General features: G+C 43.4%; 1 protein-coding gene across 1 annotated transcript in view; it reads right to left on the bottom strand.

The window, feature by feature from the left end:
- Nucleotides 1–25736, bottom strand: part of LOC134949887 (cytochrome P450 2G1-like) — a 100226-nt gene that overhangs the window by 69810 nt on the left and 4680 nt on the right. The window contains exons 2-4 of the mRNA XM_063938584.1: nt 7872–8088; nt 4226–4378; nt 1302–1462 (exon numbers count right to left, since the gene is read on the bottom strand). Coding sequence (XP_063794654.1) covers nt 1302–1462; nt 4226–4378; nt 7872–8088 — 531 coding nt within the window. The remainder of the gene's footprint in view (nt 1–1301; nt 1463–4225; nt 4379–7871; nt 8089–25736) is intronic.

Here is a 25736-nt window from a genome sequence, read left to right on the forward strand (position 1 = left end):
AGGGGTATGCAGGTTTTTTGAGAGACATAGAGTGAGGGGGGATGGGGTTATTGAGAGACACAGAGTGAGGGAGGGTTGCTGAGAGATACAGAGTGAGGGGGGGACACATTGAGTGACAGTGAAGGGTATTTGGCTGAGAGACACAGAGTGAGGATGGGGAATAAGTTTTGCCTATGGTGCCAAAGTATCTTGCACCGGCCCTGATACCATGTGCAAAAGATTTGCCTCAAACATACAGTATGTATACAGTATATGCATAATAGTTAGTGTGAATAATAAACACTGGCAGTGACGGCTCCAGAGGTGGGGCTTCAGCACTGTTCAAAATTAAAATAGGGGAACCACACCAACTGCCAGTGAGTCCCAGCCGACAATGTTTGCCAGTGTTTGGAATGGCAGTTGGTGTGGCTCCCCTATCTGAATTTTGGACTGCACAGTAGCCCCACCTCGAGCCACCACTTATCAATGGTCATATTTGCTGGTACAGCATGCCTTCAGTATGTTACAATGTCCCTTCACAACATCATTCAGCATCTCCATTCATAAGGCTCAATGCTTCAAACTTTACCTTTGCACATTTTTTGTAGACATTTTTTCTCTGGGGACACATAATGGGGGTCATTCCGAGTTGTTCGCTCGGTATTTTTTTCTCGCTACGGAGCGATTAGTCGCTAATGCGCATGCGCAATGCCCGCAGTGCGACTGCGCCAAGTAAATTTGCTATGCAGTTAGGTATTTTACTCACGGCATTACAAGGTTTTTTTCTTCGTTCTGGTGATCGTAATGTGATTGACAGGAAGTGGGTGTTTCTGGGCGGAAACTGGCCGTTTTATGGGTGTGTGCGAAAAAACACTACCGTTTCTGGGAAAAACGCGGGAGTGGCTGGAGAAACGGAGGAGTGTCTGGGCGAACGCTGGGTGTGTTTGTGACGTCAAACCAGGAACGACAAGCACTGAATTGATCGCAGATGCCGAGTAAGTCTGGAGCTACTCAGAAACTGCTAAGAAGTGTCTATTCGCAATTCTGCTAATCTTTCGTTCGCAATTTTGATAAGCTAAGATTCACTCCCAGTAGGCAGCGGCTTAGCGTGTGCAAAGCTGCTAAAAGCAGCTTGCGAGCGAACAACTCGGAATGACCCCCAATATGCAATATATGCCACAGCAAGTAGTGTAGTACTCACGCTTCATTGGCCCCAAAGTGCGCAAGTGTAATATGCCTGTTTGTGCATAGCATTCCAAGCAAGTGTCATTTTTGCCAATTATGTTAAATACATGTACCAAGTATTATAATTCCATTGTTACCTGTCCCCAGGCCGAGCTGACCATCACAAATGTTTCATATATATAAGACAAAACAGTGTCTATGTCCTTTTCCCCATATTCATGACGATTTCCAAACATGATGGTGAAGATAACATTGCAAACAGCTCTGCTGAGACAGTGCCGAGGGTCACAGAATGATCCTAGAAGGTAATTACAAGATTGAAAATGTATATTCTTAAAGATGATTGCTATACTGTTCTGAATCCCCTGGGTGCAGTTTAGTCACAAGTCACGGATTGTTGTAATACATTTGGAATGATGTTTATTGAGGGAATATTCAAGGGCAGGGGAGTACAGTTAAGCTTAATAATACAGACAAACTTGGAAAAGCAGGTATTCTTGGTAATGAAGATGAGCCTGAATACTTTAAAATGCAAACATAATCCAGAAAACAGACGAGAAACAAATCAGAGGCAAAATAATCAAATAAAGAAGGATAGTAGCCTGATAAGTGGAAGATTTTCCTTGGCTTAACAGGCATAAATCACAGGATCTCACAGTAAACCAAGGACAGAACTATAGCAGAAAACATTAATGACCCAGCAAAGAATGCTGCAATCAACCAGACTAAATAGGGAGGTACTAAAAACACAAAGTAGCCTAGTACTATTGTAATGATCAAGAAAGCAATAATCCTAATGATATACAAGATCTTATAATTAATTATTTATTAATTAAGCAGCAAAGGAGTGTTGGCTTGTGGTGGCAAGTCAAAGCTCGTCTGGATGTACCAGGTGCAAATAGCAAGAAATAGACAGATTTCTCCCTGCACTATATCAGTACAAGGGGGGGTCATTCCGAGTTGATCGCTCGCTGCCGACTTTTGCAATGCAGCGATCAGGTGAAAAAATGGCATTTATGCGCATGCGTATGGGCCGCAATGCGCACGAGCGTCGTATGAGTACAAAGGCTGTTGTGGTTGTTGTGCACAGGTTGGAACTAAGTTTTTCTTCGCACTGATGGCCACAAGAAGATTGACAGGAAGGGGGTATTTCTGGGTGTCAGCTGATCGTTTTCAGGGAGTGCTTGCAAAAACGCAGGCGTGTCTGAAAAAATGTAGGCATGGCTGGGCGTTCGCTGGGTGGGTATATGACGTCAAATCCGGACACGAATAGGCTGAAGTGATCGCAAGGGCTGAGTAGGTTCAGAGCTGCTCTGAAACTGAACCAACTGTTTTTGCAGAGCTCGGCTGCACAAGCGTTCGCACTTCTGCTAAGCTAAAATACACTCCCCAGTGGGCAGCGGCATAGTGTTTGCACGGCTGCTAAAACTAGCTAGCGAGCGATCAACTCGGAATGACCCCCAAGAAAAGGTATGGCAAGAATTCAAATGACTCCAACTCCTGTATTTAAATCATATACTTTAATAAAAAGAATTATTGACCGGTCATATTACAATAAAACCATCATACATTTGAAGGTTATTACATTAAAATGCTCTATAGCACTTCAGAGTTCATTCCTCAAGGAGGTGGATCCTAAATAGCTATGTGCACACAAAAATAAAAAATAAAAAAATTAGACAAAATCCGCTAATAGCTGTAGTTGTAAAGGATGGTACTGGTCCCTAATAGGGATTTCCTTCATATGTGTTCACACAGTTCTTTAGCAGTTAGCCCCGTATATTCACTTACGTTCACAAGTAATGCTCCCTAGTGGAGAGTGTCAGTGTGAAAGCAATAATTCTTTTTATTAAAGTATATGATGTAAATATAGGAGTTGAAGTCATTTGAATTCTAGCCATACCATTTCTTATACTGATATAGCGCAGGGAGAAATCTGTCAGTTTCTTAAATAGGCAGGTGTCAGGTGTAGTCCCTGCTAATAATAACTGATAAATCACCTGATGCCTGGCTGCAGTACACAGTCAGGAGAGCAGCATCTCTGGTCAGATCCCTAACTGCAGCTCACAATTCAGGAACCCTGGTTACCCCTGGTGAAGGGGACACATAACAGACCAGAGCTCTAACATACTGTATACTATAAGCTATTAAAATCTTAAAGGGATCTTAATCAACCCATTTAAATTGGTTATACAGTATGAGTTACTAACACATATCTGACTGTTTCCTGCCTCTTCCCTGAAAGGAGGTCTAAGTGGGATGTACAGCAGTGTGGCAACATGATTCACCATGAATTATATTATCAATCAGAATTATTAATTGACACAACTTAGCATTGTGCATAAGACACAGATGCATCTATGAACACATGCTGTGCTATATCCAAGGGAAATAAAAATAAAAAAGTCTTTGGTGAAAACCACTACAAGGGAGTTGGAAGATAAAATATTGGGTCTCATGCAAATCTGGACATGAATAGATTGTACAGGGCTTTTTCCCTTCAAAATGTTTTTGTTTTCTACTGTGCATCTACAGTAAAAAAAGAGAATGTTTCAGCTTCTTTGCCAACTGAAAAGTATCTCCCATTGGGAATTATTGCACAGGTAGGCACAACCGAGGAATGAAGGGGTTGGCTGTCTTAGATCAAGTAACGTTTTATGGACCATGCAGATTAGATAAAATTGCTGTTACGCCTGTTATGTGACATGTCGGTGGCAGCTGCCTCTTTCCTAATCCAAGATCCACTGATGATGATGATGATCACCAGCACAGATCTCTCATTACCTGTCTAAAAAAAAATAATTTAAAAAATTTCAACCGTCACTGCTAGCTAAAACATTTGGGACGACAAGCTCCGTATCTAGCTGGTGGCACCATAGCAAGGAAACCCACAACATAAGATCACCTCTCTGTTGTGACAATCAAGCTCTATGCAATCAAGCTCAGCCCTGTGCTGATAGCAATAGGGATTTTTCCAAACTCCTGGGTGGTTAATAAAATGTTAATGTAATAAAATCTACAAATTTACGGTATATTCTAATTGTGTGCCTTTTGTACTAACCTTCAGTTTTCTTTAGTTCTGCCACCAGGCAGCGAGTCTCCTCCTGGATGCGATCTTCAGTGTTCCTTTTCCCTAATCCAAAATCCCGCAAAGTGAGGAGAGAAAACCGACGGAGCTCCCTCCACCTCTCCAAATTGGTGGTATAAATCAAGCCTGTGAAGAGCAAAATAAGTCACATTATATGTACTGAGCCTTGGAGAGAGAGATAAAGTACCAACCAACCAGCTCCTAACTGTCATTTTTCAAAACCAGCCTGTAACAAGGCAGGAGCTCATTGGTTGCTACTTTATCTCTATCCACTTTTTCTCTCCCCAAGGCTTAGTACATAGACCTCATAGACCCCTTTGTCAGCTGTTTATATAAATATAAACTACTTAACTGAACCATGAAATCTTGAAAATTAACCTTTACTGTATAATCACCAAAAAAGAGGTCTGATGTACAAATAAATCTATAGATACATTTATTAAAAAGTATGTACATATGAATGTTTAAATAAAACACTTCAAACAAAAACTTGTTCTGTCTTGCTATTTCTCCCGTTTTATAACTGAAAAACTTTATGATGCGTCCACAATCTCCACCACAGGGAAGGACAAAGTATATAGTGTATTTATAACTTGGCTTAAATTGACATTGTTATTATCTAGTGACCCATTAAGACCCAGAGGGGTTATGCAATTAGCTCCATTTTTTTAGCCTAAGCGAAAAAACTGAGCTTTTTGCTATTTTTAGGGCGAATGGGGATTCACCCTATGCAATAGCAGGTCCATTTTTCCGCCTAGGTGAAAAATGCGGCCGGCAGCGGAAAACACGTGGATCGGCGATTCCATATGTTTTCCGTCGAAACGCGGGCTTTTTTCACCGTCTTTGAGGCATTTTTCGCCAATGCCTTTTCACTTAAAAAAAAAGGTGAAAAGGCATGGATGAAAATTGCCATCAATTAAATACTTAGGGGGCGAATTCATTAGCTCCTAAATGATCGGAGCTAATAGCATACCCCCCTTAACAGGTAAGTGAGTTTATATTGTTGCAAGTTACACAGGGCACAATATAAATCATTACAGCTGTATTGCTGGAGTGAAGGCATCATACAATGTAAGCTAAATAATATCCCCTTTCAGACCGCCTGAGGAGGGTCGCACACTGGGAGCTTGACATGGGAGCTCCCAGTGCGTGCCCTGCCTCAGGCGACCCGCTACTGCTGACTGCAATCCGGCATATTGCCGGGTTGGTGACGTCAGCAGTGAGGTGGTGGGGGCAGGGCTTGGGATCACATGAGAGTGAATCGACCCGGCTCCCATTCACACCACACAGTGAGCCGGGTTGAAGACGTGTTCAACCCTGCTCATGACCAGGGTTGAAATACCAGGTCTCTCAACCTGGTATTTCAACCATTGCACCTTTCAGACCGCACCTGAACACGGGTTATGCGCACTCATGTGCCCATAACACATGTTCGTAGGTGGCGGCAGGGTTGGACTGGCCCACAGGGGTACAGGGGAAAGCACCGGTGGGCCCTACTGCCTGTGGGCCCACCCCCTCCTCTAGGGATCAGGTTCCAGACTGTGCTGTTACTAATCTAATACATTATCTTGCATGCACTACAGTATTTACTGTATATATTTATCTAGGGGACCAACACTTGCAAAATGGTTAGGCAAACCGATGCGGCGGCTGGGCACACCCCCTCTAGAGACTGGCCATACCCCTACCACTGCATTCCCCCGGTGGGCCCTACATACCCCAGTCCGACCCTGGGTGGCGGTATGATAGGAGTATAATAAACAGATACTTCAGGGAAGCAATATGCTCACAAGAAATACTGTATAATAACAATGATTATCTAATAGAGATGTAACTCTACACAAAAAAACGAAAAAGAAGACCAAATTTTGGATAATTGGTGAATATCATGTTCAAACCCCCACATTACATGTGTAAATGGAACAAATTGGAAAAGGGGGCAAAGTGGAGAATAGCTAAAAATGTCTCATCCCCCCCATTATATCGTACGTATATATGTTGTACAATGATAAACACATATTTCTTGTCTTTAAACTTTCTATTGTTTAAGTCTTATGTCACTGGTTTTAATTTGGACATTGTGTTGGAATAACTTTTAATTTTAATGAAATACAAAGGCACATTTTTGCATGCATTTTATTATATTCATTGTTCTATTGTACATCACGCTCGATCTTTCCTGTTTCTCCAGATTTCTAATTACTACCTCATTTTGTCTGACTCAGAGTCAGGACTCCTGCCAATTGTTTGCTCCCTCAGTCACAGTGTTTTTCCATTTCATGCTCTCTCGCTTGACTGTATTATCTCTTTTTAAGCAGTCTCGGGTGTGTGCCTGTTGGTCTAGGAGTTATGTTGGAGACTCTGCATATCCATCATGCAAGATATCTATTTGCTGTGACATGTGCCAAATCCTAGGAAACCTTTACTGTATGACAGAGTTTTCCACGCTGCATCATTACAGTCCAGGTTTTAAGGATATACCTGCTTAAGCACTGATTATGTCACTTTGGCGCTTTCACACTGCACCTCAACCTGGGTTGACCCGGCAATAACACGGGATATTTTGGCAAAGTAAATGGGGTATTAATTAGTAAGCACATGTGAATTAATTATTACTTAAGTCAATTTGATTAATCCACCTGGGTTCAAGCATGGATATCCTTAAAACCTGGATTGTAATGGTGGAGTTTGGGAAATTCTCTCTTAGGTGGTGCAATACATTTTTTGGGGGGAATTCAGCTGTTTTGTGGGGGCCCAATCGTAATGGGTGCACATCAGAGCAAATCAATTGTTCCTTCCCTTGGGCTCACATACCATGCCTGCGCACCCAGAAGTATCAGCTTTAGCCATGCAAAGTGGCTAAACCCGTCTAAAGTACTGCTTTGGCCACCCAAACTCCCATTAGGTTTCCCAAAGTGCCAACTTATTGCACAGTTCAGCTCGCCAGCACAGGAGGCTGCAAGGTCTAATGTGTCCCCCCGCAGCTATTCACACCCAAATGGTGCAACAATTGAATAGCTCCATTGGAAGCCATCTAGAGGCAGCTGCAGGGTAGGACAATTGAATCGCCCCCTTTTTGCCTCCACTGCCGCTGTTTCTTACATCAGCAGAAGGTAAGCTATCCTCTGCTATGCATTTGGCAACATACTGTATGTACAATACCAATATTATAGATCTGGATGTTTCAATGTAATTCTGAACAGACACATCAGAAAACAAAGAGGGTCCTGGTCTAACAATACATCTGATGGGTTGCCCTGGTCATCTCATCTGAATGATATAAAGAGATTGTGATGGATTCTGGACTTTCAGAAAAAAAAAAACTATTTGATGGGCTACATATTGATGTAACCAAAATGGGAAATCAGATCTAACTATGTGTAATCATGCCAACTCTATAGACAACACTTTAAACCTTGGCAAGGTTGTCTGTGTATATGTGGAATATATATAAAGTCTATCTATATGGCTTAAAAGGTATTGATATTATATTAATCCTGAAGAAAAAAAAACTAAATATTTCCCTACACTGTCATAATAGATGTAACTGGAGGTTTTCCTCTTGCACACATTACAATATGGAGAAAGGTGCTGAGATAAGGCAAGATTAACTACTGACCATAATTCTTGAAGAAAGGTTTCCAGGCCGGCATTTCCCCCCGATTTAGATAGTCATCCCCTTTGTCCAAATAGATTTCTTTTACTAGGTTGTATCCAGTGACTACAACGATCAGACGGGACCCCAGATAGATGGTAAATACATCACCATATTTCTCACTGAGCTGAATAAGAGAAATTATTATTTTGTATAAGGTTAATATGTTCAATGGAATTTCCTATTGCTACATAATGTAGTTTAATCTCAATCATCCAAATCAAGGACATACAGTACTGTAAATCACATCTAAAAACAAAAAACAACTCCCTCCCCTAAATCATAGAAGGGTAGAGGTCTCTGGGCATGGCATCAAATACACTAAAATACCTTTTTCCTTTAACTTTAATCTCCAAGCATCATAGCATGGATATTATTTAGGGTCAGTTGGAATGAGACAGTGTATTAAATCTAGAGATGAGCGGGTTCGGTTCCTCGGGATCCGAACCCCCCCGAACTTCACCTATTTTACACGGGTCCGAGGCAGCCTCGGACCCTCCCGCCTTGCTCGGTTAACCAGAACGCGCCCGAACGTCATCATCCCGCTGTTAGTATTCTATATAAAGAGCCGCGTGTCGCCACCATTTTCACTCGTGCATTGGAGATTGAACGGAGAGGACGTGGCAGCGTTATCTCCCTGAAAAGCTCCGTAATCTGTGCTCAGTGTGCTGCAAATATCTGTGCTCAGTGTGCTGCAAATAATCTGTGCTCAGTGTGCTGAAAATATCTACGTTCTCTGCCTGAAAACGCTTCATATCTGTGCTCAGTGTGCTGCAAATATCTGATCAGTGTGCTGCATTGTGGGGACTGGGGACCACCAGTATATAATAATTATAGTAGTACAGTACAGTAGGCCATTGCTGTATCTTGCAGCTCTGTGTCACTGCAAGTATCCATTCCATATCTGTGCAGCATTTTTGTGAGCGGTATACTATATATAGTATTACAGTGCAGCATTTTGGTGACCAACAGTATATAGTTGTACAGAAGGCCATTGCTGTTTCTTGCAGCTCTGTGTCACTGCACATATCCATTCCATATCTGTGCGGCATTTTTGTGAGCAGTATATATAGTATTACAGTGCAGCATTTTGGTGACCAACAGTATATAGTTGTACAGTAGGCCATTGCTCTATCTTGCAGCTCTGTGTCACTGCACATATCCATTCCATATCTGTTGTCAAAGTTGAAAAATATTCCAGTACACACATTACGTACTAACAACACACACATGCCCGCTGCGCATGCACTTGTTCCGCCGTGCGTGCACATATCCGCAATTTGCGTATGGTCGCTACCGCGGTCCTGCGTGTGGTGTGGGTATTTACGGCGGAGTTTGTGAACGCATGGAGGGTTATCAAAACATTACATATTTAATCCAAATAGTGCACATTGTACACATAGCCCTCCTGCACCACATCAGCAAGTATCAACCGGTTAAATGACTCCAGGACTAAGGGATTCACCTTTGCATGATAGGAAGGGACAGACTAAGGTTATAAGGTGATGTCTGGTATCCAGCTGTAGGGTATTTTAAGGGTAACATTCCGGTGTTGGTTAGAGGAAGATCGCATGTTCCTGTGGATAGTTATGTGCAGAAGTAGAATATAGATATAAACTGTATTTACTGTATATTATGTATGCGGCGGGAATCCAAAGGAGATCACCCACAAGAGCAGTTGAGAAAGACATCGCCCACCTTTTCAAATCAACCTATGACCTCTCCTGTAATGTAAAGATGCATCCCTGTGTCCAATGGACAAAGGGATTACAGTATCCATTGTATTGGTTTTGGAAGTAGTGTATAAAAAGCCTGTTGCTGCCTGGCCGGTCAGAAGACTCTTAACGCTATCTACCTGATTAGCGGATAACTGGACCAGGAAGCGCATGCGAATATTCTCACGTATGTAGATTGACTGTAGCCATTTACTCTGTTGTGTTGTAGTGTAAAAATTGTATTGTTAACCCCCTTCCAGATATATACTCTGTGGTGTCGGAACCCAGTTTTAACTACAAATCGGTGTTGTGTCCTCTTTTCCCTGCTAGGGTTTAAAGCGTATTACCTTACCTAACTGTATAAGGTTTAAAAGTGTATTGATAAGGTGTGTACGCGCTGCGGGTATTTTGTTTAAGGTGGAACATCATTGCATTGCATTACTAATAAGGTTTAAAGTATAACTCTGGGTGTGTACTTTGTACCCCCAGCGCAGCGTTTGTACGCTAAGTCCATACAAGGTACGGGACTCTGTGCGCAAATAGCGTACAAAGTACGTAGAGTGCATATTAAGTCTAGCGGCTGCAGTGGCTCCATGGTAAAAGTGTGTTTAAAGGTATAGCTTTATGGTTTAAGATAATATCGACATTATCAATTGGGGGCATCGTCCGGATTTTCCTCATACCTGCAGCCTAGCAGGTTAAAGCAGACTTTATCTATCAGCAAAGGGCGGACAGGTATCCTACGTGAACCTTTTCCTGGCCGTAGAATACACTGGAAAATCCTATCTTATTGCTGATTAGATGGTGTCTGCTCTGCATGGTTTGTAGGGATGCTGGTGGGACCCGTAAAGTAAATACGCAAAGCTATTGTTTTAAAGGTCTGTGAATTTCTGTTTGGCGCCAAATGCGCACACAACACAAGCATACACCTGTACTTTGTATTTGTATATCTGCTCATATTGTTGCCATAAATACTGATTACTAGATTCATTTAGACCTGTACGGAGAAATTTGTTGCTATTTAGTTAAAACATAGACTAAATATTAAGGAAGTAAACGTAAAACACGAATACAGTCTGGCCTAGTTAAAAAGGTTTATACAGAAAGACAACTGTGTTGTGTGAAGTGAGCGATTATAGGTAATATCGCTTACATTTATAGAAGTGTGGGATTTGTGTTATTGCGGACGTACGGTTTTTGTACACGTGTCTCGGACAAAGTACGGGACTGCGTATGCAACGTAAAGACATACGCACGGTCGCGTGTTTACGCAACGTGCGTAAGGGTACGACCGCTAAGTATAAATTACACAATAGCATTGTTTAGTTTAGGGGCGGAACAGTAGCCACGCTACAATAGCACAAATTGCTCGGTTTCCAAAATATAGTTTAAATAAAACCTTTTTTACTGTATTACCTCTGGTACTAAGGCTGTTTATCTGAATGAAAGTTAATTTTCTGTACAGAAAAACCAAAGTGTATTTGAATGAACGAACGTGAGTGTGCAAACATAATAAAGGTGTTGTGGACCCAGGGAATTCGGGATCCCGTTGAAGTGGTACACCGAGTGAGTGGAGACTCGGTGGCGTGAGGCAGCTGACTCATGTTAATATAGATTGAAGTACAAAGGAGCAAGGTAGCAGAGTACCGCAGACCAGAAGGTCAGCGAGGTTTTGAGTACCGCGGCCCAAGAGGTCAGCGAGGTTTAGAGTACCGCAGCCCAGGGGGTTAGCGAGGTTTACCCATATAGGATTGTTTTTGATACGCTCCGGCTGAGGTTTCGCAGCCTGAAAAATCGATTCCATTGGTCGTACGGCGGATAAGTAACAAGTACCTATACGCTGTGCGATTGGACCGCGCGTGAGTGGGTGCAATACTTAGCGCAACGTGATACTCTTTTTACGAGCTTTGCTTAAAATCGTGGGATCATTAGCGCTGGATATAGCATACGCAAGCGTGATTTGTGTATAATAAAGGTTAAGGGAGTTTTTGCTGGTCTCTCTCAGGAAATCTCCAACGACCAATATTTACTGGAAAGGGTAAGTCACTCCCAGATACTTCCAGTAAATAGAGGTTACGTAGGGGCCCTAGGCTGGGTACATTGCCTGCGCTATCAACAGTGTATGGTAGTACTGGCCAACGGTGGCGTGAGTGGGTGAAAGCACTCGGAGAAGTTTCACCGTTGCCTTATATTGAGTATTTTGGGGGTTTTTTGTGGGATTTGCCAAAAGGACAATACCTGCAAAATATGGGGGCCAGTTGCTCAAGTAAGGGACGTTCAACCAGGGTTCAGGTTGACATTCCGCGTCCCAGGGGGTCAGCGAGGTACATAATGTGTGAGAAGCATGGACCACACACAGAAGTTTTTTGCAATGAATGGGAACGTATGACTGCGGAAGATAGGGAACCATTCCCTAAGGTAGGCAGTTTTGAACCAGAGGTATTGCAGAATTTAAGGATTAGGATATGTCTGATAAAATCCCGAAAGCAAAGGGTCAGACACACAAACTGTTTAAATTTATGGCAACAAGAAGGAGATATGCAAGGGAAATTAACATATGCAGCCGGTTCCAAACCTAGCGGGAATGAGAACACAAACACACCATTGTCGACACAGGTCGAAGGGGAACAGAAGGCTACAGTCAATGATACATCCGTAAATGATAGTAATATGAAAGAGCAATGTATTAACCCTAACTTTTGCAAAATGTATCCTGTTTTGAAGTCTCTCCAAGGTTTTAGGTCACAGGAAGATGAAGGATTCAGCCAAATCGCAGCTCTCCTCCAAACAGTCACCTTGCAGGAAACTCAGGTGGGGCCTGTCCAACCAGGTAGCGCAGTAACAGTATTCCCCAATGAAAGAACGGGTGAGGTCACAGCTACCGGTAAGTGTGAAACAGTTCATTGCACAGAGACAACAACCCCACACAGTAAACAGATTAGGAACGGAATGGTAGAATTACACCCTGTCTTGGAAATAGTAACTCCCATTGGGGGAACCGATAGTCAGGGAATAATCCTCACCAGGAATAATGCAATGTATTGCCCGTGGCCCAGAGATGAGCTGCGATCAATCATTTCAGAATTCCCCGACCCTTGGAAGCATTTAGCCAGATGTCAGAAATTTATCAGAGATCTGGGTAATGCGTATGAACCGACAAACAAACACTGGCGGATATTTTTGAAAGCGTGCCTACCCCCTAACATTGACACCCAAAAATTAATCACTGATTGTAGATTAGAGTCAGATAGTCGTATGACTGACAAACTCAATCAGGAGAACTTAGAGCAAATTAACAGACAACTAGAGTTGTATTTCCCCACAACTGCCAAGTGAAGAAAAATTTTCTCCATAAAGCAGAGGGAAAATGAAATGGCATCTGAATATTTCCATCGGGCCCTGCACATAATGGATAGATACATAGGGGTATCGGATGCAGGGAACGATGAAAATTACAGAGAGGTGGCTGTCTCTGCGCTGATGGACGGACTCGATAAGACAGTGAGGGACAGAGTACAAACCTCTTTGCCTGGTTGGAGAGGGGTCACAGTAGCTTGCCTTAGAGAGTGCGCAATTGAACACCATAGGAATATTGCTAGGCGTAGTAAACTACAAGAGGAGAGGCTGAGGATTGAAAGTATGCAGGCTCTTACACCAAAGTCTCATCAGCCCAAACCCCAAAACCCTAGTAGTAACAAAAGACCGAGAATATGTTACATTTGTAAAAATAAAGGACATTTTGCTAGAAATTGTAAGAGTAGTACAGCACATAGCCAATATAGACCCCTAGACAGAGTAAACAAGCCACGTTATTAAACACATAGACGGGATCAAGGGACATATAGTAAGGAATCACGATACTGTATAGAAAAACACAGATTCGTTTAATGGGAAGAACAGAATAAATGCAACTTTACCCTTTTGACAGAACTTACTGGGATTAGGAGGAGGCCTCTAAACTTCTGCTTCTCTCTCTAGCAGAAGTGACCTCTAAGTAACTTAACAGGAGTTTTGTTAGAGATGGTATACATATAGAGTGCTCCCACCCAGGAAGCACAAAATATGTTAGACACCCACGAAGACTAATGTTGCATTTCACTGTTTTAGATGCATGTCCATCACAGGTAGAGGAAATTATCTCAAGGATACCGGGTTCCCTATGAACTTAGAATGGACAAGACACTGGATTGATGGCTGGGATAGTCCCAGTAGAGATATAACACACATAGAATTTTTTTTAAGGAGAACAGACCGATTAGGGAATCATTCCCCGTAGTGCCCAATCCAGATGTCAAACTTTGTAAAATCTTCTTTGCCTTTACAAACTTACCTGTTACTAAACTCTGTACTTTGTCTTCAAAGTTTTCTCTTCATCTCTTACGTTCGCTGACAGGATTATAGTTCAAACGCCACATGCCTACTCGGTCTTTCAGAGCTCTGCCTAAATCCAGTATATCTCACTAGCATATTGACACCAGTATCAGTGTTCCTGGTCATGCACAAATGGTGGAGAATGGGAATACTGGTGAAGATAGACTGTGCATAGATACCGATATACATGATGGTGTGACAGCCTGATGGTGAACGCAAATCTGACAAATTTTCTTTTAATTATTTCCCACCCTCTTTTCACTTTCCAAAGATGGTTTACTTCACACAACTGATAATACACAACAGTTAAACACATTGAAATGCAAGATTTATGTTACCTACAGAAAGGTCGCTGACTCGGAGAGAACATCGTATCACTGGCGTGTCTGTTCCGGGAAGGTTAAGAGGCAGTACTGTTGAGACGGCACCTGAGCGCAGAGAACAACAAGACCAGTGGCGGTTGTCGCACCAGTTTTTCTTTTTTATTATTTTCTCCATCTCCCACTACCCTCCTTCTCTCCTTCCCTTTCCTCCCCCTTCTTGTTTCCTTTCTCTCCCCTTAAAAAGATGGACTTACCCCAAGAGACTGCGTTCCAGGTTTTCATGTTAACCCTGATGTTGACCAAAACAGTCTATTTCGGTGAAAGTCCCAGAGAGGTCGAGAAAGGATCTGGAATGGGTTCTGATGTCGAGGACGGATTTGTAGAATTCCAAGAGCAACACATCACTCGAGCAAAGGCGAGTATCAGAAAACGATCTGGTAGTCAGGGAGCTCGGAGGCACTGTGAAGGGTTATTGGCTGAGGAAAATTGCATTTGTAGGAATTGTGAGAACATAGTTGAGGATGGGTGCATCCAGAGATGTCAGTCCAGCCTTAATATCAACATGGACCGTCATCCATTGAGTGATTACCACTCACTAGTGGGTAAGGTTTTAAACCAAACAGAATGCTGGGTGTGCTCACAAGTACCACAAGGTCAGAGCAAGTCAGGATTAGTACCATACCCTTTAGCAATAGATGAGGTACTCAAATTACGGGGTGGGAGACCGGTGGACAAGAAATTTTATATTTCTAGGCCCCCTAGTTTGAAGCTCCACCAGTATCATGTAGATAGATCCTTATTATGCTTCAACATTTCCAATTACCGAAAACCAGGAAATTGGGAGGTGACATGGAATAACCAGACCATGGCCTTTTCGCATAGAGCTGATAGGATACCCATAGACTCTCAACTTGTACGCCAAATAGCCAACAGTGGAAGGTATTTTCGGTATAGGTATACTCGAGGAAGCAAGACCATGTGGGTTGGAGAAGTATCACCAGGGTACTGTGCTCATATCATCCAGCCTGATACTTGTACTGAGCAGATGGGAGAACTAGGGATTGGGTTTTTCACTTGGAAAGTTTGTAATATGGTAATGTCATATTCTGTCCCATATGTTCTCCCTGATGATGCCTATTTCATATGTGGAAGGAAGGCGTATAAGTGGCTTGCCCCGAACTCAGAGGGATTGTGTTATGTTGGAAGAGTGTTGCCAGAGGTCATGACCATAACCCATGATAAGATGAAAGACGTTCATCGCAGTGCTCAGGCTCCTTATACTCATACTCACTATGAACACATCGTTAAGAGACACCTCATAGATAGGACAGAGCACGTAGCCTCTGATTTGATCCACAAATCCACCGGGATTCAATTCCTTCTCGCATTAGACATCACCCGTACTGCCAGAGGAACTATAAATTATAGGTATATCCATGCGCTAGCGAACTTGATAGATAATATCACTGAGATGTATGACGACACCTTCAGGTATACGGGTAGGGAGTTGCAAGCTTACAAGACAGAACTGATCCAGCACAGGATGGTCCTTAATTATATCACAGCCGTGACGGGTGGGTACTGTGTCACTTTGGCAACTCAATATGGTGTGAAGTGCTGCACGTATATTACAAACAGCACTGATGACCCAACCGAGATCATCGATCAAAAGATGGACGATATCTTGCAGTTGAAGTGGGAGTTCTGGAGGAGACACAACCTTACCCTGACGGCTGTGAGTAATGAACTGACCGGCTGGGTCTCATGGTTGAACCCACGAAATTGGTTCTCAGGATTAGGAGAGTGGGCTCAAAATGTTATTATGAGTTTAGTGAAGTTTCTCCTTTGTATCTTGGGAGTCGTCATAATTATTAGTTTGATATTTAGGTGTGTTTGAATTCTAACGAGGCGCAAGCACGGCACAAAATTGATGAGTCTAAGGAGTGGGGGCATTGTTACAGCAGCAGATTTAATTTACGACCCATCCATAGAGAAAATGTTGTGATAAGGATTGCAAATGAATTCCATGGCCTGTTTCTTTCACCCGTTTTTCCTTTGTCTCCCCCTTTGCCCAGATACACCGATCCGGAAAAGACATTGACCCTTCCCAAGAACGATTATGAAAATGTTATGTGAATGTATTTTAGATATGTGTCTTATCTTCATCTCTACAACCTTCAGTTAGTGACACACATAGTCGACAGGTGATATCCACATATATTAGCACTCACATATGTTCCCCCTCCATGTATCATCAACTAAATGTGCACCCCATTTGTTGGAACAAGAAGCCGAAAAGAGCTCGGTAGTATTTGTTGGCCCACTTACAGACCCTTAATACGGGATAAGAAGGATTTAATGTATACTTTGCAATACCTCGAAGCTTATCTAGAACATATATGGCACGATGATACATGCCCCTCAGACATGGATTCATACATACATGCTTTTACTATCCCACTAGGTCATACATTTCCCACCTACACCTCTCCTCCTACCATCCAATCATCTGTAGATGTTGTATTATATATATTTTTCTGCTTAGTGTTTAGATAGTGGCAGTTATTGTTGACTGCCAAAGGGTGGACTGTCAAAGTCGAAAAATATTCCAGTACACACATTACGTACTAACAACACACACATGCCCGCTGCGCGGGCACTTGTTCTGCCGTGCGTGCACATATCCGCAATTTGCGTATGGTCGCTCCCGCGGTCCTGCGCGTGGTGTGGGTATTTACGGCGGAGTTTGTGAACGCATGGAGGGTTATCAAAACATTACATATTTAATCCAAATAGTGTGCTGCATTGTGGGGACTGGGGACCACCAGTATATAATAATTATAGTAGTACAGTACAGTAGGCCATTGCTGTATCTTGCAGCTCTGTGTCACTGCAAGTATCCATTCCATATCTGTGCAGCATTTTTGTGAGCGGTATACTATATATAGTATTACAGTGCAGCATTTTGGTGACCAACAGTATATAGTTGTACAGAAGGCCATTGCTGTTTCTTGCAGCTCTGTGTCACTGCACATATCCATTCCATATCTGTGCGGCATTTTTGTGAGCAGTATATATAGTATTACAGTGCAGCATTTTGGTGACCAACAGTATATAGTTGTACAGTAGGCCATTGCTCTATCTTGCAGCTCTGTGTCACTGCACATATCCATTCCATATCTGTTGTCAAAGTTGAAAAATATTCCAGTACACACATTACGTACTAACAACACACACATGCCCGCTGCGCATGCACTTGTTCCGCCGTGCGTGCACATATCCGCAATTTGCGTATGGTCGCTACCGCGGTCCTGCGTGTGGTGTGGGTATTTACGGCGGAGTTTGTGAACGCATGGAGGGTTATCAAAACATTACATATTTAATCCAAATAGTGCACATTGTACACATAGCCCTCCTGCACCACATCAGCAAGTATCAACCGGTTAAATGACTCCAGGACTAAGGGATTCACCTTTGCATGATAGGAAGGGACAGACTAAGGTTATAAGGTGATGTCTGGTATCCAGCTGTAGGGTATTTTAAGGGTAACATTCCGGTGTTGGTTAGAGGAAGATCGCATGTTCCTGTGGATAGTTATGTGCAGAAGTAGAATATAGATATAAACTGTATTTACTGTATATTATGTATGCGGCGGGAATCCAAAGGAGACCACCCACAAGAGCAGTTGAGAAAGACATCGCCCACCTTTTCAAATCAACCTATGACCTCTCCTGTAATGTAAAGATGCATCCCTGTGTCCAATGGACAAAGGGATTACAGTATCCATTGTATTGCTTTTGGAAGTAGTGTATAAAAATCCTGTTGCTGCCTGGCCGGTCAGAAGACTCTTAACGCTATCTACATGATTAGCGGAGGACTGGACCAGGAAGCGCATGCGAATATTCTCACGTATGTACATTGACTGTAGCCATTTACTCTGTTGTATTGTAGTGTATAAATTGTATTGTTAACCCCCTTCCAGATATATACTCTGTGGTGTCGGAACCCAGTTTTAACTACAAATCGGTGTTGTGTCCTCTTTTCCCTGCTAGGGTTTAAAGCGTATTACCTTACCTAACTGTATAAGGTTTAAAAGTGTATTGATAAGGTGTGTACGCACTGCGGGTACTTTATACCGTCAGCGCTGCATAAGGTTTAAGGTGGAACATCATTGCATTGCATTACTAATAAGGTTTAAAGTATTCTAAAGGATTTTTTACGTGCTCAATCCTGCGCTATTCTGCTTAACCATGTACAGGATGATACCAGGAATGTGCATAGGAGAAGACAAAAAATCATGCAAAAAGGTGTATACATGCAAAGCACCACATCCAAATATAATAGAAATTACTGAGCATTTGTAAATGAATGATGAATTGATCACAGACTTCTGCGAATAGCTTCTCAATGCATGTAGAGGTAGATACCGTCCAGAAATCTCTGAAATCAGAACAATCGTGCTTCCCTCACAGGGGTATTACCCGTTTCAGAGGGAGTCAGCACAGAGAATAAATAATAGTGCAGTATTTTGTATAAAAGAGGAAACGTTTTAATACAAATTGCACTTACAACAAATAGAAATAAAAATCACATGTAAGACATCCTTTCATGGCAAAGACACAGGAACACTGCAAGCATATCACCAAAATCCTGCTGATGGAATCAGGAAACGCGTTAAGTGTGGTCTCTACAACTCCTGTTGGTCGGACACTTATTCACCCTGCATCGCCACCTTGGAGAAGCTCCTACAGGTTCCGGAACTGTGGCCGCTAATCCCTTCCTGATTCCATCAGCAGGATTTTGGTGATATGTTTGCAGTTTTCCTGTTCCTGCACTATTATTTATTCTCTGTGCTGACTCCCTCTGAAACGGGTAATACCCCTGTGAGGGAAGCACGATTGTTCTGATTTCATAGATTTCTGGACGGTATCTACCTCTACATGCATTGAGAAGCTATTCACAGAAGTCTGTGATCAATTCATCATTCATTTACAAAAGCTCAGTAATTTCTATTATATTTGGATGTGGTGCTTTGCATGTATACACCTTTTTGCATGATTGTTTGTCTTCTCCTATGCACATTCCTGGTATCATTCTGTACATGGTTAAGCAGAATAGCGCAGGATTGAGCACGTAAAAAATCCTTTAGAATATTATTCAGTTTTTTTGAGTGTTGGATGAACACTCAATTTTACGTGTGATACTGCTGCATGATTCTGTTTTTAATTGCGCACATTTGTAACACCTAAACATATTTTTCACAAGGTTTAAAGTATAACTCTGGGTATGTGCGCGCTGTGTGTACTTTGTACCCCCAGCGCAGCGTTTGTACGCTAAGTCCGTACAAGGTACGGGACTCTGTGCGCAAATAGCGTACAAAGTACGTAGAGTGCATATTAAGTTTAGCGGCCGCAGCGGCTCCATGGTAAAAGTGTGTTTAAAGGTATAGCTTTATGGTTTAAGATAATATCGACATTATCACTGTGCGGCATTTTTGTGAGCAGTATATATAGTATTACAGTGCAGCATTTTGGTGACCAACAGTACATAGTTGTACAGTAGGCCATTGCTGTATCTTGCAGCTCTGTGTCACTGCAAGTATCCATTCCATATCTGTGCAGCATTTTTGTGAGCAGTATATATAGTATTACAGTGCAGCATTTTGGTGACCAACAGTATATAGTTGTACAGTAGGCCATTGTTGTATCTTGCAGCTCTGTGTCACTGCACGTATCCATTCCATATCTGTGCGGCATTTTTGTGAGCAGTATATATAGTATCACAGTTAGTAATGAGCGGGTTCGGTTCGTCGGAATCCGAACCCACCCGAACTTCACCTTTTTTTGCACGGGTCCGAGCCTTGCTCGGTTAACCCGAGCGCACCCTAACGTCATCATCCCGCGGTCGGATTCTCACAAGATTCGTACTCTATATAAGGAGCCGCGAGTCGCCGCCATATTTCACTCGTGCATTGGAGATGATCGTGAGAGGACCTGGCTGGCGTCCTCTAAATTTCTATGTTCAGGGGGCTGCAAATATCTGTGCTCAGTGTGCTGCAAATATCTGTGCTCAGTGTGCTGCAAATATCTGTGCTCAGTGTGCTGCAAATATCTACGTTCTCTGCCTGAAAAACGCTCCATATCTGTGCTCAGTGTGCTGCAAATATCTGTGCTCACACTGCTTTATTGTGGGGACTGGGGACCACCAGTATTATATAGGAGGAGTACAGTGCAGAGATTTGCTGACCAGTGACCACCAGTATTACATGTTCTCTGCCTGAAAAACGCTCCATATCTGTGCTCAGTGTGCTGCAAATATCTGTGCTCACACTGCTTTATTGTGGGGACTGGGGACCACCAGTATTATATAGGAGGAGTACAGTGCAGAGTTTTGCTGACCAGTGACCAGTGACCACCAGTATTATACGTTCTCTGCCTGAAAAACGCTCCATATCTGTGGTGCATTGTAGTATATATAGTAGGAGTACAGTGCATAATTTTGCTGACCACCAGTATATAATATATAGCAGTATGGTACAGTAGGCCACTGCTCTACCTACCTCTGTGTCGTCAAGTATACTATCCATCCATACCTGTGGTGCATTTCAGTTTTGCACAGTTTGCTGACCACCAGTATATAATATATAGCAGTATGGTACAGAAGGCCACTGCTCTGCCTACCTCTGTGTCGTCAAGTATACTATCGATCCATACCTGTGGTGTATTTCAGTTTTGTACAGTTTGCTGACCACCAGTATATAATATATAGCAGTACGGTACAGTAGGCCACTGCTCTATCTACCTCTGTGTCGTCAAGTATACTATCCATCCATACCTGTGGTGCATTTCAGTTTTGCACAGTTTGCTGACCACCAGTATATAATATATAGCAGTACGGTACAGAAGGCCACTGCTCTACCTACCTCTGTGTCGTCAAGTATACTATCCATCCATACCTGTGGTGCATTTCAGTTTTGCACAGTTTGCTGACCACCAGTATATAATATATAGCAGTACGGTACAGTAGGCCACTGCTCTACCTACCTCTGTGTCGTCAAGTATACTATCCATCCATACCTGTGGTGCATTTCAGTTTTGCACAGTTTGCTGACCACCAGTATTTAATATATAGCAGTACGGTACAGAAGGCCACTGCTCTACCTACCTCTGTGTCGTCAAGTATACTATCCATCCATACCTGTGGTGCATTTCAGTTTTGCACAGTTTGCTGACCACCAGTATATAATATATAGCAGTACGGTACAGTAGGCCACTGCTCTACCTACGTCTGTGTCGTCAATTATACTATCCATCCATACCTGTGGTGCATTTCAGTTGTGCGCAGTATATATAGTAGTAGGCCATTGCTATTGATACTGGCATATAATTCCACACATTAAAAAATAAAGAACAAAAATGTGGAGGGTAAAATAGGGAAAGATCAAGATCCACTTCCACCTCGTGCTGAAGCTGCTGCCACTAGTCATGGCCGAGACGATGAAATGCCATCAACGTCGTCTGCCAAGGCCGATGCCCAATGTCATAGTAGAGAGCATGTAAAATCCAAAAAACAAAAGTTCAGTTAAATGACCCAAAAATCTAAATTAAAAGCGTCTGATGAGAAGCGCAAACTTGCTAATATGCCATTTACGACACGGAGTGGCAAGGAACGGCTGAGGCCCTGGCCTATGTTCATGGCTAGTGGTTCAGATTCACATGAGGATGGAAGCACTCATCCTCTCGCTAGAAAACTGCAGTGCCACTCCTAGATGGGCCAGGTGTTTGTGTCGGCCACTTGGATCGCTTAGCTTAGTCACACAGCTACCTCATTGCACCTCTTTTTTTCTTTGCATCATGTGCTGTTTGGGGACATTTTTTTTAATCTGCCACCCTGTCTGACACTGCAGTGCCACTCCAAGATTGGCCAGGTGTTTGTGTCGGCCACTTGGGTCACTTAGCTTAGTCAACCAGCGACCTCGGTGCAAATTTTAGGACTAAAAATAATATTGAGAGGTGTGAGGTGTTCAGAATAGACTGGAAATTAGTGGAAATTATGGTCATTGAGGTTAATAATACTATGGCATCAAAATGACCCCCAAATTCTATGATTTAAGCTGTTTTTGAGGGTTTTTTGTAAAAAAACACCCAAATCCAAAACACACCCGAATCCGACAAAAAATTTTCAGGGAGGTTTTTGGTGACCAACAGTATATAGTTGTACAGTAGGCCATTGCTGTATCTTGCAGCTTTGTGTCACTGCAAGTATCCATTCCATATCTTTACGGCATTTTCGTGAGCAGTATATATAGTATTACAGTGCACATGAGGGAAGACGGCCCTGCTCGTGAGAGCTTACAATCTAAAGGGGAGGGGTAGACAGACATGGGTCACAAAGATGGGGTACATAGAGAATGTGGAACAGAGGGTTAGGAATCAGGATGAGATTTGGCTGGGTTTGGTGAAGAAGTGGACTCCCCCAACGCACAAGTCAATACTTAACATTGCAACATTTTACTTGGCTATGCAGGAAAAAATTAAAAATAGGGGAAAATAAAAATAAAAAAAAGAATTGATAACTTCTACTGCTTTCAAAAAGGTCAATTGAAGCTGAAATAATGGACAACTACCTCATGGATGCCAGATACAGTATACCAAACAGTACTTAGCAGAGTTAGGAATGAGTGCTTATGAAATACAGTAACATTTTGTCATAATATTTCAGAAACTGCATGGCTGGTCTCTTGCACTCTTTTGCTCTAATACACCACCTGCTTTAGGATTTATATTCAAAAACATTATGTCTCCATAATCCCAAAAACGTCAGTCTTCTTGGAAAGTGGTTTGTTCCTTTGTAAGTGAAAGAGAACAAACGTTCTCAAACAATGGTTTCTCAATTTCTTTTTCCTCTGGGAAGGGATTGTGGATTCGCAGGAATATCTGAGCATTTCTGTAATCAGGAAGCAGCGACTTTCTACAAATGTTTACGAATAATTCCAGTGATTTTGTCATTTTTTTCCAGTGATTTGGACCAATAATAGTACCATTGATTAGAACGAATAATTACTGTGATTTTGTCATTTTCTTCCAGTGATTTGGACCAATAATAGTACCATTGATTAGAATGAATAATTCCAGTGATTTTGTCATTTTCTTCCAGTGATTTGAACCAATAATAGTACCATTGATTAGAACGAATAATTACTGTGATTTTGTCATTTTCTTCCAGTGATTTGGACCAATAATAGTACCATTGATTAGAATGAATAATTCCAGTGATTTTGTCATTTTCTTCCAGTGATTTGGACCAATAATAGTACCATTGATTAGAACGAATTATTCCTGTGATATTGAGGTGTTTGTGTCACTTAGCTTAGCCGTCCAGCGACCACAGTACACCTTTTTTTCTCTTTTCTTTGCATCATGTGCTGTTTGGGGCCAATTTTTTTTAAATACCATCCTGTCTGACACTGCAGTGCCACTCCTAGATGGGCCAGGTGTTTGTGCCGCCCACTTGGGTCGCTTTGCTTAGTCATCCAGCGACCTCGGTGCAAATTTTAGGACTAAAAATAGTATTGTGAGGTGTGAGGTGTTCAGAATAGACTTGAAATGAGTGGAAATTATGGTTATTGAGGTTAATAATACTATAGGATAAAATTACCCCCAAATTCTATGATTTAAGCTGTTTTTGAGGGGTTTTTGAAAAAAACACCCAAATCCAAAACACACCCGAATCCGACAAAACATTTTCAGGGATGTTTTGCCAAAACGCGTCCGAATCCAAAACACGGCCACGGAACCGAATCCAAAACCAAAACACAAAACCCAAAAAATTTCCGGGGCACATCTCTAATTAAATCATGTCAAGAATTTTAATTAGTTACTAAAACATTCCAAACAAATCTTGATGAGAGCAAACTTTTCTCCACTCCCGGGACCACAGAAACATATTTTGTTCGACCTGTTGCTCGAGCGGGTCCATAGTCAAGAGCTCCATATTTAACTTAAGAGTTTATTACTTGATGTTTATTACTTGATTTAGGAGAACAGAATGACAGACATGGGAATGGAGAGAGTTAAACCTCCTGGGATGGGTGTGGACCAAAATGTCATGACAGGTTGCAGCCAATCATAGGTAGGGGAGGGACCAGTATATATAGGGGATGTATAGGGCATTAGGGATCTCTGGGACAGTTGTATTGCTCAGTGTTTTTTAGTGTGTTAGATAGAGTAGCTGTTACCTCTGCTGTCTGTAGCTTAGCTTTAGGGGACTTAATACTCTGTTTCTCATCCCCCTCCTTGTCCTTCTTTTGTCATGGCTGCCGCAGCCCGCCCACAGCGTTCCACCTGAGCCCCTGCTCGCTACCGCTCTGAGAGTGGTGAGGAGGGAGCCAGTGTAGGGCCGGTAGCCTCGGCCGCCCGTTCGGCCGCCGGCGCACGTGCACGCGTGGCAGCGGGAGGTAGAGCTCAGTCTCCCCTGTCGCAGTTTCCGGGGCCATTTGTGGGATCCAGTCGCGGGCGGCAGGGGGGATGCCGGTCCGTGGCTGGGGAGGGAGTTGTAGCCGGGGCTCGGCCTGCGGCTCCCTCCGTAGATGCCCAGTTTTCGCGGGCACGCGCACATGCGTGCCGGGACGGGCCTGCGAGCCTTTCACCGCGGGGATGCGTGCCTCCTCCGTCGCCCATAGCTAGGCCACAGTTATCTGCCGGCCATGGGCAGCGGGGTGGACGGCGGGCGCCGGAGCAGCTGGGGAAGGTGGTGGTCGGAGCCCGGCAAACAGCTCTCTCCCCTGCTGGCGTGCTTTCTCCTCAGTGCGGGGGGGAGCGCACGCGGCAAGGGTCGAGCGCGTCCATCCCTGCGGCTGCTGGCCCCGCTCTCGCACATGTGCGCACAGCAGTGGCATTGGATGATCTCTCTCCCCTGCTGCCTCCCTCAGTGCCGAAGTGCGGCTGGGGGCGGCCGGCTTCAGTGTTTCGGTGCAATCTCTGGCTGCTGATGATTTAGCTGGGGGGGGGGGGCTGCTTTCCCTGTAGCTCAGGGGAGCTCCGGGCTTCAGGGACCTGGAGCCTCCCGGCTGGGGGCTAGTTTGAGAGAGTGGGTCGGGGCTGGCAGCGATGGCTGGGCAATGCAGGACAGGGTGAGTGAGGGTGGCTGGGTGCAGTGGGCAGGACAGGGGGTCGAAAGGGGGACCAGCAGGTCACCCAGGCACCCTGTCCAGTTAGGTGCAGGGCCCTCCTCGGCACCTTACGTGGGCCAGGGCAGGAGACGGAGTGGGGCACTGGATGCCCCGGAAGTCTCTCTTGGCAGGGGCCGGGAGGATGGGGGTGAACAGGAGGCTACTGGGGACCTGGCATCTGCGCTGTCGTCAGTGGCGTCGGCTTTGGCCCCATTGTGGCAGCTGCCTCCCCGGGTTCGGTGAGTCATCA

Source organism: Pseudophryne corroboree, chromosome 8 (assembly GCF_028390025.1).
Source record: "Pseudophryne corroboree isolate aPseCor3 chromosome 8, aPseCor3.hap2, whole genome shotgun sequence".
Taxonomy (NCBI): Eukaryota; Metazoa; Chordata; class Amphibia; order Anura; family Myobatrachidae; genus Pseudophryne; species Pseudophryne corroboree.